General features: G+C 36.2%; 2 protein-coding genes, 1 non-coding gene and 1 pseudogene across 4 annotated transcripts in view; 1 reads left to right on the top strand and 3 right to left on the bottom strand.

The window, feature by feature from the left end:
• The window catches only part of LOC129246311 (oxysterol-binding protein-related protein 9), a 28,276-nt gene extending 22,052 nt beyond the window's left edge, over positions 1-6,224 (bottom strand). For both annotated transcript variants that reach the window (XM_054885022.1, XM_054885023.1), the window contains exon 1: positions 5,560-6,224. In XM_054885022.1, the coding sequence (XP_054740997.1) occupies positions 5,560-5,670 (111 nt within the window). In that variant the 5' untranslated portion in view covers positions 5,671-6,224. The remainder of the gene's footprint in view (positions 1-5,559) is intronic.
• On the top strand, positions 986-4,073 carry LOC129246313 (elongation of very long chain fatty acids protein 4). Its single transcript, XM_054885030.1, has 5 exons — positions 986-1,245; positions 1,375-1,471; positions 3,158-3,251; positions 3,329-3,572; positions 3,640-4,073. Exons 1-5 carry the CDS (start codon positions 1,200-1,202, stop codon positions 3,942-3,944), a joined length of 786 nt encoding a protein of 261 aa, XP_054741005.1. The 5' UTR covers positions 986-1,199; the 3' UTR covers positions 3,945-4,073.
• A 4,751-nt stretch (positions 6,225-10,975) lies between the features above and the next one.
• Positions 10,976-11,102, bottom strand: LOC129246603 (U2 spliceosomal RNA; annotated as a pseudogene).
• Positions 11,103-11,384: 282 nt separating this feature from the next.
• Positions 11,385-11,580, bottom strand: LOC129246647 (U2 spliceosomal RNA). The gene has a single exon (XR_008582512.1). It is a non-coding gene; the product is annotated as a U2 spliceosomal RNA (small nuclear RNA).
• Positions 11,581-19,480: the final 7,900 nt, after the last annotated feature.

Here is a 19,480-nt window from a genome sequence, read left to right as displayed (position 1 = left end):
AAATGCTGCAATCACCTAAATACGTAATAGAAGGCAGAAAGCCCTAGGAAAGTCGCTGTTTGAAATGGGCGCCAACAAACATGTGGAAGCGTGAAAACAACAACAAAAGCAAATAAGTTAAATGAGGTGAATTGTACAATGAAAAGAATGAATCGATGGTCGTTTGCCCTAATTACTGAATTACCGACACACACACACACATGCAAGTACTATGTGTGTGTTATGCAAATAGTTAGAAAATGGAATTAATTTCTATTAGTTCTGCAGCTCGCGTGGACTCGGGTGTCTGATTGAATTTTATGCTAAATTATTTCCCCAAATTCTCCACAATCCTTTGGCTGATGAAACATTTGGCGTTAATCGAAAGCACACTTGTCGTTCTGTGATTGTGCACGAGTGTTCATATGTATTTTTTTTTTTTTTTTTTTTTTTTGATGGAGGTGACACAAAGCATTGAAAGCCGAAAAGTGTGAGACTTGCCTTTCGGCTCACCCACTAAAAACCCACCCCAGCTCAGTTCCCTCCCGCGGGACAACCGTTAAGTAGTACTTCACGGGAGGGGGAGCGGCCTATTGCCTCTTCATGAAGATTTGCGCTGTTGCTCAGCGCGACACAGGTTGGAGATTACTATTTTTGCCATATTACATACAGCGGACCAATGTTCTTCGGACTCTATCATATATATGTATGTATTTACATGTTATGCGTGTGTGTGGACTACTCTAATTGCACTAATTAAAAATGCAATACTGAAATAGCGTTAAAGTTCAACACCGCATGGAAATAGGAAGTTCATGATTGAAAGCCGTGCTTACATTAATATGCGTATAAATACATCCAGACACACAAGCGCATACATACATACATACTACATTCAATGGTCGTATTTCATATAATTTCGATTTCATAATAGACTCTAGGCTTTGCTAACCACCAAAGTATAGCTCAGGGTTATTGAATTTGCTTCATTTCAATCATTCTCCATTTGGTGGTGGCAGTCCAGCGAGTTTTGTTGCTTGAAGAGTGCCATACAAAAATATTTGAATAGCTGATAAGAGAATTAAAAGTCACAAGGATAAGAAAGGATCGGAAAAGGAGTAACCTTGGCGAGCACTTTTTTGCCATCCGTAATTAAATAGTTTTCAAAACAGTATTTTTGTGTGTGCATGTGTGATTAAATTTCAAAAACATAAAGAAAAATGGAAGTAATTGAGAAAATCAACGAAGTGGACTACAGTTTCACCTGTTAGTATTAACAAAAGCCCTTGACTTTGTTTAATGATAAAATACAATAAGTAAATTTTAGCCATACTGGAGATTTTGAATTTTCTCTAAATAAACATTTATTTTTATGAATTTTTGGAATGATTTCAGCTCATGAGTTGAACGAGTGGTTCGGTTTGCGGGCGCCCAACTTCATAGTTGCAGTTATAGCCGCGTATCTGTTGCTAATTTATGCAATCGTACCAAAGTAAGTGCCACTGATAGAACAATTAAAAATATCCTTTTTAATGAAAAATGTAACTTACATACGTATTTCAACGTACCAGTTTTCTGTGAATACTAAAAACGATTCAAGAGGATTTTTTCACGCTCTATTTCTGTGTTATAAAGTATTTAGAGTTACATTGGAATGATCTCAAGACATTCCCCAAAATAATTTTTCATATTAACTAAATAAAGATTTTTAATAAAACAAATAATAGTTAAAAATTGAATAATTAATTGATAGAATGCATAAACGAACAAAACCCACTAAAGCCCGGGTTACAAACCCAGGGCATGACAAATGAAATGATAGAACAGGGTTTTCCTTAAGTTCACTGCTTGGCTGACAATGGCAAACCTCCTAGTGTATTTCTACCATAAAAACCCTCATAATAAAAACCATCGGCCGTCCGAAGGCGGCATGAAACTGTAGCTGCCTCCATTTGTAGAAAAACATGAAGACGCAAACCAAAGATTGGAGATGTACCTCGGCCAAATATCCAACCAGGGATACATACTCGTATACGCACTATTGCAATCACACAGCTCCCTAGCTTGAGCGCATACCTCTTGCTAAGCGAAACAAAAATTAAACTTATTCTGAATGGCAGCAAGGACTTGGAGTAGATAAAGATGCGCATTACCTTGCAAGCGTGAAGCCAATCCAAATATATTTTCTTCAAGAAATCTACTGTAATTAAAATAAACGATAAGCTATGATGTCCATACGGTAGATACGAAAGCGGAACGTTAAACCGAAATAACGTAAGTTCCCACAACAGCCGGTTCTACGTAACCGGAACGACCCTCCTTTATATTAGGCTGGACTTTGACTTCAGCAGCATTCACCGTATGTACATATGTATGGGGAATGTTTATACTGGTACAACAACCGAAACAACGCTGTTCTCGAATTATCGTGTGACTCAGAAGGGCTTTCAGCTTCTCCTTATAAAAAATCCTCTGTACGAAAACCTGGAGAAGCATGTGTCTGGCCACTACTGAAAATATCGCACAAGCCTTTTTGTTTCCATGGATTTATTAACCGCTTTCTAAATTGCTAATCTGTAAAAGTCTAACATCTAAGATATCCACGGGTAAAGCTCTAATGAGTACCTGAGATTTCGTATGTTTAAAAAACGGAATTGGATAGAATATCATCTGAAATGTAGAATTGTCCGTTTATGCTCGGATTGTGTGCATTTTTCGTGGATACGGTTACCTTTTTTATTGTTATACACATACATTCACACATCCATATGAATTTTATTCCCTCGCCCTCACTAAATTAGCATTTGATTGCAAATTGGGTGCGAGTACTTTAAAATTCGAGTCGCATAAATTCTATAACACAAAGAACTTTCCCAGTTCAGCGCTAGGCAACCAAACGTTAATAGCATGAAAGAAATTTTTAAGCATTAACAAATGCAAGTATTTTGACTAGCAATAAAGTTAATTTAAATCACTATTCAGGAAGCATGCGTGCAAATCAAGAAAATCTAATAATTTATGTTAAACCGCAACTAGTGACAAAGCACTTATTTAGTACCTACGCCTAGGAACAGATTTCGTTTTGCATTTCATATGTCATAGCCTTTAAGCTGTATAATTGTCACTTGATTTTATTTAATTTCCATGAATATTCATGCACACACTTTTGCATTTGCAGTTACATGAAAGAGAGAGCACCCTATCAACTAAAGACATATATTGTAGTATACAATTCGGCGCAAATGATCTCCTGTATTTACATTATCAGTGAGGTAATCAATTTACTTTTGGTCACACGCCGAATAATAGCCACATACATACATAAATTTCGCTTTGATTTCATTTACAGATTTTTCGCATCACATCAACAAAGATATTTCAATTCTGGGAGTGTTATATGTTCGAGTCGAATACACATGCGGAATATCTGTTTAATCGCGTCACATATTTCACCTTCTGGCTAAAAATTAGTGAGCTTTCAGAAACGATTGTATTTGTCTTGCGTAAGAAGCAGAATCAGGTGTCCTATCTTCATGTATTTCATCATTGCTCAACCATTACACTGATCTATCTCTTGCTTGTCAATTATAGAGGTAATTGAAAATGCATTTACTTTCCATCATTCATTCTGAGATTCTGATTATGTTTGTCGATTCACAGGAGGCTCTGCTTTGTATCCGCTGCTGCTCAATTGCACTGTTCATGTGTTTATGTATGCCTACTACTTGATTGCAGCTGTGTGCGACGAGAATATTGTGAAAGGTTTAACACCAGTCAAGAAATCGATTACTACCATTCAAATGATACAATTCGTCCTAATTCTTGTGCACGCGGGTGTTATATCTTGTCGCTGCGTAATAGCACCGTTAGTGGTTGGCTATTATGCTTTTGTGGTCCTTGCCATATTCTATGGTTTTTATGACTTCTACAGGAAGGCTTACAAAGCTAGCAATAAGAGTAGCTAATATTTCCTGATATTTCATTATTTTGTAATCAGAATTTATTTTAGCATACCTATACATATATGTACTAAGTACAAAATCACAGGATCCTACAAAATGATAAGAGGAAATATATACTTATATGTAAATTTACACATTTTCTATTTGATAAGCAGAATCAGAAAGTTTCGATGTCTAGATAACTTAATTTACTACTTACTACTACTTCAGCAGTATTAGTAGTGTTGCACTTATTTGTAACAGGATTTTACATTATGTTAACTAACTTATTCACGGAAGTTTGTAGTTTTATGGGTGACTGTGATTGTGGAGGCGTGAACGACTTTGCAAAGAAATACGGTATTGTGGTATTCCTACTGCCCTCCATATAATCTATTATCTTACCTCTGCTGGGATTGACAAAACGGAAACTGCTATATCATATACAAGACGGATAAAGTTTAGTACTCGATACAGTCTAAATAATTATGTATTCATCATCGTAATGCGAGGTTATCGAACCCAAGAAAAATCCTTGTTTTGATTGGCTTGACCGTTCAGAAAAGAGATAATCTGAAAGTAGTGTATAAAAGGATGTGGAATACCGCGCTCCTTCTACACTAAGAACTACCGCAGTAAGGTTACTCATGCGACAGTGTAATACCGGTTTCTCTGCAGAATCAGATTTGGTTATAACATTTTTCGTAACCGACCTCAGTAGTGAAGAGAAAGGGGGAAGCCATCGCCCAACTTTGAACACTTTACCCAACTGATTTAAAAAGCTGTGGTTTCGGCGCATTGCTACGACCATTATTTTTTTAATCCTAACAATCAAAAAACTATAAACGTCTTCAATATTCAATACCCATAAAGAATTAAGTAACTACGTCTTTTACATGAGTAGCTTCGTTTCTTTTTGAAAACGTTAGCTCCCTATCTTTATAGTTCTGTGCTTTCTTTCTCTTTTGCAACAACATCTATGGGCAATATCGGCGCAAATGTTTATCACTGACGATTAATTAGCTCTCTACTTTGTTTCAAATTACACACCTTCGCTCTTGCCGACATTTTGTTAATATGCTTTGCAGGTATTTATAAAGAATTAGAGACTTCCTTATCTTCATTTAAGTTAATTGCTCTAATTGTTGTCTTCAGTCAATAATACACAACCAGTTTTATTAAAAATGAGCATATAAAATCGAAATCCTAAATAAAGTAGGTACAAGGTAGGTGATTTTTTATAACAAAGGGTTGTGCAGACCAGATAAGATAACTCCATATACAAGCAATCACAATTCGTTACATACATGAATTTTAAAAATCCAATATTCTCTTAGCTACATACATACATACATTATGATTTAGCAAATCAACTCGTTATTAGTGGCTTCAGTTTGGGTAACACTGCTTGCAAGTTGTTTGCTTACACATGCATTCATATGTAATGACTGATAACGTGCAATGGGCAATCGAATGCTCTGTGCAGTGGTTCGCACATATGTATGTTCAGATACTTCATTTAATGTTGGTCTTATCTCGCGCCGCACCCTTAATTACGCACCGAGTTTTTCACTTTTTATGCCCGCTATACCTAACCAATAGCTTTAATTTTTGGCTAGTATTCAAGGTCACAACTCACCGTATAGTAGGACAATAAACCAGCATTTTCGTCGAGCACGAAGAAGCGATATTGCCAACCTTTCATGACATTTGTCCATTTACTAAGCGTTCCTTCTAGCGTTGTAGACATTTCTTGAGGGAGAATAATTCCGATTTAAGGCGTGAACTGAACTGCAAACACGTTAAACTATGCACCAAATTTCTGTCTAAGTTACTTGAGTCAGCACGAAAACCGGCAGTGACGCAACTTCACTTGACCGCCGCAAATATGAAAGAAGACCGAGAAACGTGCCAAATTTTTAGTTCACACAAAAAATTAGTTTCCGATAAACTCGCTTTCTCGTATAATTTGACTGCTTTTGAAGTTGTCCTGGCCACGGCTGCATGACCCATCCGTGAATTACGTTCACTTTTTTCCTGCTGCCGACTGCAGCTGCTAATAATGCACGGATTCGATTCGGTGTACTTATCACAGTTTACGTCGCACTCGACCCTGAATTGGCTTTACTTGGGAATTTGCATTTATTTCCGCCTTTTCGTTTTTTTACTATTCTGTTTGCGTGTTATTATTTTGCGAAATGTTTTAACTAAATCTAAATTTCTGTTGTAAACGAAAAAATAGGAAAAATTTGCGTGCACTTTGACGGAATTAATGTTCTTTGATTTACTTTGCTTTGCGTTGAATCAATGCTGCCCAGAAAACATATGATCGAATCGGAGCTGCCAGAGTTTTGACATTAAACGAAAAAGAGAATATGGTGAAACGCATTGCAATTGAAACACAAGACCGAGTGGCTGAAATAAAAATAGCTTAGTAAATATTTGTTAGAATTTTAAGTCGGCTTCGAACGGAAGATAAGTTGTTTGCTTTTCCATGCCAGAAATACACTCGGAGGGTTGCCATTGCCTGCCGAGGGGCGAGCGCTAATAGAAACAACATTGTCTTCATTTTGGAGTTTTACGGAGATTCGAATCTACGTTCTGTGAATGCCAAATGGTAGTCACACACCAACTCATTCGCCTACGGCGGCCTTATGGCATAGATACACTTCAATATTATTATCCAATAACGTTTTATATGAAATATATCACAACATGTAAACAAACAAATGAAAAAATAAAATAAAATAAAGCAAGTAATTTTGACATTCAAACCACCAAACATCAGATATTATATTGCTTTGTGTGGATTAATGGTACCACAAAACTATTGTTGTTGTTGTCCCAGCATAAACATTACCCATTATGTTCGGCGAATGCTGCTAGAGTAACGGTCCTTGGCCGGATATACAGTGCCTCAGAGCTATTTCTTGTGATTCTTTATTTAAAAGAAAATGTACAAAATTTCTTATTTAAGTTATATTTTCAAGCAAACGTTGTAACGTTTGAATTATAAGCACCAACAAGTAAATTGAAATCAATTTAAGAAGAATATTTTCAGCAAAAAGAGGTTGTCTGTAAAGTCGGTTTACTGACGATAGTTTAACGTGACAACGTCATAAGAAAATATTGATGGAATGGTTGCAATTTTCAAAACAAAATTTTAATTTTATTTGTTTGATAGATATTTTGTATGGATATAGAGGAGGAGGTAAATGGAATTGCAATGGAATAGGTCAAGTTACATTTACACAAACGTGAAAAATGACGAAACATTTATCAAATTCATGAAAGATATCTTCAATTTCGATTGTGCATCAGACGTTAATAAGTCAACAACACTTTACACTCGAAACACTCCCTTTCATTTCCTACTTTTTCTATCATCGTCCTATTCTCAACAGAGAAATGGTTCATTACCATGCACACAGGAAGGAGGCATATGCAAATACAAATATGTGAATTTATAAACAAATGCCCATATACATACATATACATACATATATACGCTCACTCAAGTAGGACAGAGCCAGATGTCGAACGTTGCCGAACGCGGGGACCGATTGTGCTCTTTGTCGTTCGTTCCGCGCTCTCGCTTGCAGTTCAAGCACATTAGCTTATATTTGCTTGCGTACGGAATAGATTCGTATATTTGATATGTCCATATGATTTGTATGCATCTTTACATATAGATTTATTCTTTTTGAAAATTCCGCGAAATTGTATATGTATATGCATGTTTATATACATATATTAGTATACAACATATCTTATAAGGTATATGGTAAATATTACCATACATTTTTTCCTTCATATATAATAAAAAATTAATAATAATAACATTAAAACAACAGGTATTATTAACAAACTTTGTTTTATTTTAAATTCTTCAAGTGAATCAAATTAATAATAATCAATAAGAAGGCATATGCAAATACAAATACGTGAATTTATATATGTACATATGCGCATATACATACATATATACGCTCACTTAAGTAGGAGAGAGCAAGATGTCGAACGTTGCCGTTCGTTTACTTTGTTCGTTTTGCGCTTTCGCTTGCAGTTCATTCAAGGTAACGGCAATGAGCAAGGTAACACTAATGAGCAAGGTAACGGCATTTTTTCGTGCGTGCAGCCGGCTAAATCGAATTATAAGACGTTATCACGTCAAAAACGAAAACAGCATAAAAGGACTTCAGCTCTTCTTTCGTGTGCGAGCTTTTATTGTTATTGGTGCCAATATCACGCCTTGCAAACAGCGACATGTTTTTTAATGCTGCTCTAAATCATTTGGGGGAAAATCAGGAAAGACCCAGTCAACCAAAAGTACTCTAGCAAAACTGATCAGCAGAATTTGATCAGTAGAATTCTCCGTAATGTTGATTTTCATGGAAGAATAGCTAAAAAAAAAAACAACATTTGTTAGTGCGCGAAATATAAAGTCCAAAAGTCAAGTTAATAGAGACGAAATTCTTTGGAATGACGTTATTGTTTGCTGATGAAAGTAAATGTAATCTTTTTGACATCGACGAAAAGACATTTTTCTGGTGCCAACCTAATTTAGAGTTGTAGCCTAAGAACTTGCGAGGAAGTGTAACACACAGTGGAGGTCGCATTATGAAACAGGGCTGTAAGTCATCAGTAGGGGTCGGAAATTTATTTTTCAACTATGGTTGATTGACTTTGATTCTTTCAAGGCATTGACTCCAAGCACAAATAGAATTTTGTTCAATCATGGCTTATCTGGAACTATCCCCATGCGGTAGAAACGCCAGCGCAATCGCCAGATCTCAATGTAATTGAGAATTCGTGGAGCAAGCCGGCAGGGCGTTACAATAAGAGTGGGAGAAAATAACACTCGAATATACCAAAAAACTTTTCTGTACGGTTTCAGATGAAAACAGTTTTAAAGCAAAAAGGTTACCCCTTAGGTTAGGTTATATGGCTTAGGGCATACTTGGACAAATATTGAAAATTCGTCCGTTGTGATGCCATACATGGGACAGGAGAAAAGAGAAGGGAAGGAAGAAGGAGCCTTGGGATTAGAGACCATGATGACCATGCATTTTACGACGACGTCGACGGTGGCTGATTTGCGTTCGTAATTACCCCTTAAATATTATTATTATTTATAGGAGATATATACAATACAAACCTAACTTAATTAGCACACTGGCTAACCCTTAAATATTAGTTAGTACAAAAATTCATAAAACTCTACAAATACTCAAGTTTACCTAAACATACGAAATAAGTGGAACCCTTTAACGTTGAGTTTTATTTTTGTTGTAAAATTTCTTCTTAACCTAACGTTATTTCAAATTTAAGAACCGGCTGTTGCCCACCTTATAATTTATAATTTTTTACAAGTGAAAAATCTTTGTCTCGTACAAGTTAAAATTGCCTTGCGAGGCAATATTTATTTGTTTTGAATAGTTTTGTGATGAGCTTATCAAGCTCAGATAATGAATTATTAAATCCTCATGTAAGCAGATACAACTCTTCTTGCTGTGGTATAGTTTTTACCGCAGCGAACCGCATCTCTTTAAGGGTACCTTAAGGACATCCGCACACGGGTCGTATCGTCATCGTAGCGTATGTGACAAATTTGTCGCGCACTTGTGTTCAAATGGCGAACCACACACGGGTCGTCAACTACTCGTACTCGTCACAGGAAGCATGCAGCATGACGCTTATCGTACAACAGAGTCGTCAAATATCCTGTACGCTTGTAGTTTATTTTTGATTTTCAGTGTCAATATTTTGTTTTCCAATAGTCGGCTTCAAAATTTCTACAAACTCCTTAGAAACAGTTTCCGACATTCTGTAAAATGTCTGAAATTTATAATCATAGTAATCATTTGTGTAAGCAAAAGTCTGAAATTTTCTAATTATCCTCTTGTAACTCCCTTGACGCAATGAAAAATCTGTTGTTTGAGTTATTCCTAATGTGCAGATGCACCCAGTGCCTCCTTATACTTTTATTTCTCCTCCGATGGAGAAGATAATACAATAAAATAAATTCATCGCTCGCCATATTGACAACTCCTACTTTTACGATAGCTAGTTGCATTGTGTACAAAAAAGAAATAATGTGGTGCCGCTGACGATACGAGCCGTGTGCGGAGGCCCTAAAGATGTTAGCCACAGGGTAATCAGAAGATTAAACAATTGAAACTTCATTGATTTTACTACAGAGTGGCTTTTTTTTATTGCAAAATTCGTATTTCTTATGCCACTTATTTTATGAAAAGTTTAAGTTATTACAGAAATTTACTTATCACATTTAGTACAGATCCATACTGCAATTATGTAAGATTATACTGCAATTATGTTTTATGATGCATTTGGCATTTTTTGATACTTAGCTGAATGTTGATTTTGAAAGCGTGCGAAAGGTCGAAGAAAACGAAAGTTGTTTTGTTAAGAAGTATAAAGTTTAGGGTTAGAAATATATTGAAAAAATCTGGACGGTTATCAATGAAAGAAAACTAAAACCTTTTGAAGAATTTCTTGTCGAAATTTGTTCATTGATTACAAATAATTGCTGAGCATTTGAAATATTCTGGTAGACAAATTACATGGAAACTTAGTTTGAACTAAAATTAACAAATAAACCACTTTTACCATTTGGATGAATATTTTCAACTTTTCTAACATAATTTGAAATAAAAAAAAATACCAGTCTAACGGTTAGACTCGATAGAAGTGAAACCTTCCGTAAAACAAACTGAGAGAGAATAAGACGAAAGCAGCATTAGGAGCGGGATAATTATAGGTTCATTATAATATTGCTATAAAGTTCATATTTTATTTTCTTCATTTTATCATTATTCATCCTCAATGTTTTCAATTTCAACAAATGTACGAGTGGCTTATGATAGATAAAATATGATACAAATGCTTTGGTTTCGATGTTGTCAAAAAAAATACCCAAACGGACCGAAGAAACAGACTTACAAATTTCTTCCATTTTCGTCTACTTGTATTCATATAAAAATGTATGTCTCTTCCCACCAAAGCTAAATGTATTTGTATATTTCTTCTTGTATTTATTCAAGGCCGAAATCCCGGCGGTACTGCAATAACGGGCCAACCCGTGGCAGAGGTGGAGCAAGCTCCTAAAACACTCCCCCCCATTTGATCAATTTGATCTTAGCCATAAGGCCGAGAAGCGATAACCATACACAACCAACAAACTACCTTGTCATTACATTTTCTAATAAACCTTTTGAGAATTACACGCTCACAAAAATTAATGTACGAAATATTTATACCGATTCACTTAAACTGACTTTCAGTATCTAAACCAAAAAACTGTTTTCAATAAATAATCAGAAATGTCCTACAATGCAAATTTCAAAAAAAAAAAAAAAATCCATTTTCGTCTACTTGTATTCATATAAAAATTTATGCCTCTTCCCACCAAAGCTAAATGTATTAGTATATTTCTTCTTGTATTTATTCAAGGCCGAAATCCCGGCGGTACTGCAATACCGGGCCAACCCGTGGCAGAGGTGGAGAGCAAGTCCCTAAAACACTCCGCCCATTTCCAAAAATCAGTTTAACATTTGTTGTCCTCCGATGGAGGATCTATCAGATGTTAAGCTGATAAGAACAGATACCACACTACCTAGTCAATAGATTTTCTAATAAACCTTTTGAGAATTACACGCTCACAAAAATTATTTATATCAACATATAATATAACGCTTCGTAACTAAATAACTTTCAGGCCAGCGACGACAGCATGGCGCGGTAGCCGAGCGACTAGCAATGTGAGCTTCCGATCCAAAATCCTTGGTTCGAATCACAAGAAAAAATAAAAGTTATTTTTATTTAGTTCGTCGCTACGTTTATATCAACATATAATATAACGCTTCGTAGCCAAGAGGGTCGCTTTTTCGTTTCACTTTTCCTCAAATCACTCCCAACGATTCTAAAGAAGTTTTCACTTCAAAAACTTGTATGGCTATATTTTTAACTCGGAACTAAAACCGGGAATTTAAATCAAACCATTCAAATTGTAGTTTAAATTTGCAATTGTCAACGAATAATAATCAAAAGAAAGTCCGCCAACTAATCCATTAATGCCAACTTTAATTTGCTTTTGGTCGTGGTTTTGCTGACTGACGTTTGTAACATTTTGGAAAACTGAAATTTAGTTTTAGCATTGCTTTTATCTTATTGGCAATACTAATTGTAGTCGCGGCCGCCGTAGCCGAATAGGTAGGTGCCTGATTACCATTCGAAATTCACAGAGAGAACGTTGGTTCGAATCTCGGTGAAACACTAAAATTAAGAAAACATTTTTCAAATAGCGGTCGCCCCTCGGCAGGCAATGGCAAACCTCCGAGTGAATTTCTGCCATGAAAAAGCGCCTCATTAAAATATCTGCCGTTTTGAGTCGGCTTGAAACTGCTGGTCACTCCATTTCTGGAACAACATCAAGACGCACACCACAAATAGGAGGAGGAGCTCGGCCAAACACCCAAAAAGGGTGTGGGCGCCAATTATATATACATATATAGTAATACTAATTGTAGTACTAGTCACTAAAAGCTTTGAAATGGGTAATAAAAAATATGATATCATTCGCTCGGTGAACGAACATGCAAAAAATGTCATATTTTCTACAGAAAATCACAAAAGTTCTATCAGAAAAGCATTGAAACGCTGCATTACGATACACGTATGGTAAAACCACATTTGCCGAACAAATTTCGTTTGTTGTGAGGGTGAGATAACTTTTTTCGTGTTTGGTGTAACAACAATCGGCATAACTTCGGCCTTATTAAGGGCCGTTTTCTTAACTAACCTTTAATTTTGCAAGCCACATTATAGTGGTGATAAACGCAAGGCTACTAGATGTTCCCTTAAGGGGTAACACCACTGTAGAAATTTCAAAAAATTGATTTTTTTTTATAAGCTTAAAAAATTCTTTGAACCTTTTAAAATACAGAACAAAAAGTTTTATACGTTACCGAAGTCTATTTCATAAATATTTTAAGCGTTTAACCACGCGTTAGTGACTGCTACCTAACGACTTCTCCAAATTTCCAAACTTTAAACGCGTTTTTCTCAAAACACGTTTTCTGAAATTGGCACGCAGCATAACTCAAACAATTTTAAATATTTTTAATCAGGTTTTTCACTACGTCTGTATAATAACCTTCTTAAGAGAAGAGCGTAGGGGATTTTCGATAGATTAATTTAAACGATTGTTATAATTATTTAAGTGCCGTTTTTTTAGTCCAAAATAGAGTTTTTTCCTTCAAATGCTTGCTAATTCCACAAAAATAAATATTTTTTAAATCCCCTACGTGTTTCTCTAGCTATTCTTATCTAGATTAAGAAAAAAAATGTTTCTTTGTTTCAGATTAAAATTTGCACCCTCTGTGCTGCGTGCCGCGGAGCTCCTTCAAGAGAAACCACATTACAAAAATGTCTCCAATGCCGCCATTTTGAAAAAATTTTTCGATCAAACTTTGTAGTTTTGTATTTTAGTATATAAGTAATAACTTCCCAAATCAGAGTGATTGTTATCCCTTTCTTTCTATACAAACAAATTCTTTAAAAATCGTGTTTATTTTACGCGTGTAGAGTGGTGTTACCCCTTAAAAGTTTTTAGCTACGTTCAAAGTGTTTGAGTTCAAATTGTAAAGGTGAAATTCCCTTTTCAAATATATAAGAAAACTAAGAGTCCAATTGTACTTTAAAGTGGGGGACGATTGTATCGGCTTAGTTAATAAAGCATACTTATTGGTAAAATGGAAAACGCACATTCTTCTTCTTCTTTTTAATTGACGCGACAACCGCTTACGCGATTTTGGCCGAGTTTAACAAAGCGCGCCAGTTGTTTCTTTCTCATGCTAACCAGCGCCAGTTGGACACACCAAGTGAAGCCAAGTCCCTCTACACCTGATTTCACCAACCTCTTCCTCTGCTACCACCACCTGGTACCGCATCGAATACTTTCAGAGCCGGAGCGTTTATATCCATTCGGACGACATGACCCAGCCAACGTAGCCGATGGATCTTTATTCGCTGCGCTATGTCTATGTCGCACACTGGGGATTTTTGTACAGAGATGCGGAAAAAAGTATACATCCCAAAAAATATTTACATTTTTACTACTAACGAAGTTGTATATATTTGTGTATGAAAAGAACATGTTTAAAAACTATTTTTTAAAAAAATTAAAAAAAAATTCATAAATTTTTTTTTTTTTTTTTTTTTTTTTAATATAAACCAGCAAATATTTGCGCACAGGATACATGTAAGTTCATAATTCTGAATTACCCTCAAAATGTCAAAACAAAATTAAAAGTGTTTCGTTATCATTATGCACACACTAGAAAGCGTTTAGTTATTATCATTGCCAAAAAATAATCAGTGGCGCCTGGTGGCACCTGGTAGAGTGTTAGGTTTGTTCGTCGAGAGAGGACTTTACTACTCAATTGCCCACTTAGGCCAAAGTAGCACTTGTTGGCAAGAGAGATTCTCCGTTGAATTTCCAGGTGTATTGCTGGTTCCTAAATATACGAAGCCTTTTACAACCTCGAAATTATAACTGTCTACAGTGACGTGGGTTCCGATATGCGAGAGCGCCGATTGCTTGTTTGATGACAAGAGGTACTTTGTTTTGTTCTCGTTCACCTCCAGACCCATTCGCTTTGCCCCTTTATCCAGTTTGGAGAAGACATAACTAACAGTGCCTTAAAACAGGCAAATTATGAAAGCACTGCAAAATAAAGTTTCTATAAAACATTAAGCGAGCTAATGTGGCCGAATTGCGTCAACACCTTGTATACGGCAGAAGTCTATAGGAACTGAAATTTTTGGATAACGTCTAGATGCACACCACAAATTAAAGGAGAATGGAAAAGTTTGGTATTTCTTAGCATCAGCTTACATATAACGTTTTCACTTACAACCTTTATTTGTTCTTCTTTCAGTGAGTTGAAGAATTCATCTCGCCCAAAGATGAAATTAACTCGTGAAAATTCTCGAGGAATGATGATTTATTACAAATTTCGACGTGGATTATCGTGGCAGAAGCAACATGACCAAGCATTGAAGCATCACACCTAGCCAGAGTGAAACGCTGGAACAATGAGTTCAAATGTGGCCGTCCATCCTTAGAGGCTGAATTTCGCGAAGGCCGCCCAAAAACTGCTGTGCTAAAAACAATCGATGCAGTGGGTTAATTGATAACGCAAGATCGTCATGTGACATATAGCGAGATAGAGGCTTACAGCATACGTTCAATATTGCATGAATATTTGGTCGTCAAGAAGTTTTATTTTCTTTGGAAACCGTCAAATTATAGACTATTGAGCGAAAAAGGACTCGTGTCGATTGGTGTAAAGAAATTTTGAAGAAATTCAGTGGCGATAGTTCAAAATATGTTTATGATAAGGTGAAGAAGGTGGACCTGGGCATATGAGCCGGAAACAAAGCTGCAATCGACAGTTTGGGCTTCCAAGATGAGTGTAGTCTAACAATGGAAGAAGCACCTCAAATCAAAGGGTCGCCTGTTTTTCTCAAAATCTGGTCATATGACAACTGTATTTCTAGAGAAATTTAAAACACTCAACTTTGTGTGGTGTAAAACCATTGATTGCCAGAAGCTGCCGAAGATTTAAGGAAACCCAACCGCCGAAGACGAATCATCCTTCACCAAGACAGTGGGAACTCTCACGTATTGGCGCATACAAGAGAGTTATTGAGCACTCATGAAGAATATTCTGAAAAACAATGAATCTATTTTCATTATTATTTCACTGTGTATTCATAAAAAAAAACAATAATTGGCGCGTTAGGTGTTTGACCGAACTCGTCCTCCTATTTATGGTGTGCGTCTTGATGTTGTTGTATTCATTACTGGGCGAAAATTATAAAAGGAGACCAAGTTACCCTTGGCGGGTCGTATGGGTAATTGCTAATAGTTTTCCTTCGCGATCCCCAATGCACAAAATCAAAGGAGCAGCTGCCAAAATGCTGCAACTGTGGAGAAGCACACCCTGCTAGCTACAGAGGCTGCATAGTAGCCAAAGAACTACAAAAAATTCGCGACAAAAAAATCGGACAGCGGAAAAATAACACTGAGGCTGAAAGCCAAACTAAAGGAAGAGAGAAAAATAAAGATGAATCTAGTACAAAATCAATATCGCATAAACCAATACCAATTCCAGCACCAAGCAATCTACCAACCTATTCACAAGTGGCAAAAACTAACGAAAATGTCACTACACATGAAGAAAATATACTTTCAAAAATATTGCAAAAACTAACAGAACAACAAGAATTTAACAAATCACTGGAGCAAAGGTTGCAAAATCTTGAATTTAAAATTTATCAGTCAATTACACATGCCTACTTTTTTAAAAATAATGTTATGGAACGCGAACGGTCTTCCAAAGCACCAGCAAGAATTGGAAATGATTCTCAATTCAGAAAAAATCGACATTTGTTTAATTGCTGAGACGCATTTCACTAATCAAACTTTTTTCAAGATCAAAAACTTTGAAACTTACCACACTATTCACCCAAGCAACAGTGCCCGAGGCGGAAGTGCCGTAATTATTAGAAGCAATATTAAACACTACGAACAAGAAAAAGTCAGCACCAATGAATTCCAAGCCACCACCATCACAATTAATGCTGGAGGTGATCTAGCATTGACAGCTGTTTATAGTCCTCCAAGGCACCAAATCAAATACGATCAATATGTCCATCTTATTGAGCGTCATAAAACAAAATTTATTATGGGCGGTGATTTTAATGCTAAACATATCCATTGGGGATCTAGGCTAACAACCACTAAAGGAAGGGAGCTCTTCAAAGCGCTTCAACAAACAAACTGTAACACTGCATCTTCATGGATGCCAACGTATTGGCCATCTGATCCACAAAAAAATCCGGACCTTATCGATTTCTTCATCAGCAGAAAAGTCTCCAGTGCTTATCTTAATGTTGAAAATGGGCTAGACATGAATTCAGACCACTCGCCAATCTATCTAACTCTCAGCGAAACGGTAGTGTTACGTGATCCAGTTCTCAAATTAACTAGCCAATTTACCGACTGGGATTATTTCCGTAAAATGTTAGAAGAATCTGAAGACAATACGTTTCCAATGGAATCAACAACAAAGATAGATGATGAAGTTTTAAAACTGACGAGAGAAATACAACACTCTGCTTGGTTGCGCACACCTCCTTTAATAAAAATTTCCGCCGGCCACAAATACACAAAAGATATAAAAGAAATGGTGCTAAAAAAGCGAAAAATGCGGCGTAGGTGGCATCAAACAAGATCACCTGTTGATAAAGCAGCTGTAAACAAAGCAGCGAAAGATCTCAGCCATAAAATTAAAGAATACAAAAATCAATCATTTACAAACTACGCACAGCAATTAAATAATAAAAGAGACACAAACTACTCACTATGGAAATGCACCAAAAAGCTTAAACAGCCAGCTAACCATAATCCACCAATCAAAGTAGGCAATAATGGATGGGCGAAAACCAACATAGAAAAAGCAAACATATTTTCAGATTATCTAGCAAAAATCTTTACACCCAATAGCGACACATCACCAATACTAAATAATGATGGCATAGCCAATGATAATTATGGCGATATAGTACACATAACTGAAGATGAGATGTGCGCCGAGATACAAAAGTTGAAGTCGAAGAAATCTCCAGGGTTTGATTTAATAACTGCCGAAGTCCTCAAACAAGTTCCACGAAACATCATTACTAAGCTAACAAACATAATGAATGCTTGCTTTAAGCTGCAATACTTTCCAATCTATTGGAAAATAGCTGATGTCATCATGATTCTAAAACCAGGAAAGCCTCCAAACGATGTAGCATCATATCGTCCAATTTCACTGTTGCCCATCCTGTCAAAACTGTTGGAAAAATGTTTGATAAAGCGCCTGAGCAATATCATAGAAAATAAACAAATAATACCAAGACACCAATTTGGATTTCGCGCGCGCCACTCAACTATTGACCAAATTCACAGATTAACTCGTATCATCGAAAACACATTTGAAGAAAAAAATGTCTGTTCGGCTGTATTTCTCGATGTCTCTAAAGCTTTCGATAAAGTATGTCATGCTGGCCTGCTGTGGAAAATAAAGAATGTACTGCCAACAAAATGTTTTAATATCCTAAAAACCTACCTGTCTGAGCGCTATTTTCGCGGCAGGTACGAAGATGAGTTCTCTGAACTGAAAGAGATAAAAGCTGGTGTGCCGAAAGGAAGTGTGCTTCGACCTCTTCTCTATCTACTTTTTACTCACGACCTGCCAAACAGCAGAAATTGCTTTATAGCAATATTTGCTGATGATACTGCAATATTAACCGTCGGAAAGACAGAAATAGAGTCTACTACACAACTGCAGCTTGCTATCAATAAAATATACAATTGGACAGATAAATGGCACATTAAACTGAACGAAACAAAGTCTGTACACATCAACTTCACAAACAAAAAGATCAACTACCTGCCAATATACATAAACAGCATTAAAGTACCATACTCGAATACAGCAAAGTATCTAGGTATGACGCTCGACACGAAACTTAGGTGGAGTGCGCACGTGAAAAAGAAAAGAGAAGAACTGGACCTAAAATTCCAAAATATGCATTGGCTAATGGGTAAGCAATCAGCGTTATCCGCACCCAACAAGATACTGCTTTACAAACAAATTCTCAAACCTATCTGGCCTATGGGATTCAGCTATGGGGTTGCACCAGCTATAGTAACACAGCGCATATACAAAGATTTCAGACTAAGGCACTCAAGCATGCAGTTTGTGCTCCATGGTATATTAGGACGCAAGATCTAGAACGTGACCTCAATATTGATTCGGTTACGGCAACCATAAAGAAATTTGCAAAGCCGCACGCAGAGCGACTAAGCTAGCATGTGAACAATGAAGCCTTGATTCTTAACGATAATACAAAATGGAAACGAAGGCTCAAACGTAAAAAACCTCTAGATTTAAACTAATTAATAAATAAAAATCAGTTAAAAGTATGAATTGTATTTTGCTGAGGATTAACTCAAATTATTTGTTGTAACAAAACTCCACAAAAATTGCTCGTTAGTATATATATGTAATGTTATACTAGTTGCAATGAAAATACTAATAATAAAAAAAAAAAAAAATATTTAAGTGGAGCACACTTCTCTACAGAAATTTAAGTACAGTGAAACCTATACTTGCGGAAACCTCCAATAAATGGGCATCTCTAATAAACGGCCGCCTCCCATATTCGGACAGAGGTCACAGAATCTGGTTAAATGCTGCATTTTCACGCACAATCATGTGTACATACATATATGTATGTATAGTAATTATTTGTATCAGTCATAATTATTTTAGAAACATGGGGTAAATTGAATATACGAGTACCATAACAAATCAATAAAAAATATTTGATTAATGAATTCCCATAATAGAATAACAATTGTGGAATCGTGAGGGTCCGGTTGTGAGGGGATTCACCGGATTAGATAAAACGTATATGCGTTT

Source organism: Anastrepha obliqua, chromosome 4 (assembly GCF_027943255.1).
Source record: "Anastrepha obliqua isolate idAnaObli1 chromosome 4, idAnaObli1_1.0, whole genome shotgun sequence".
Lineage (NCBI taxonomy): Eukaryota > Metazoa > Arthropoda > Insecta > Diptera > Tephritidae > Anastrepha > Anastrepha obliqua.
The sequence above is the reverse complement of the archived record's forward strand: the minus strand, read 5'-3'. Positions and strand labels throughout refer to the sequence as shown.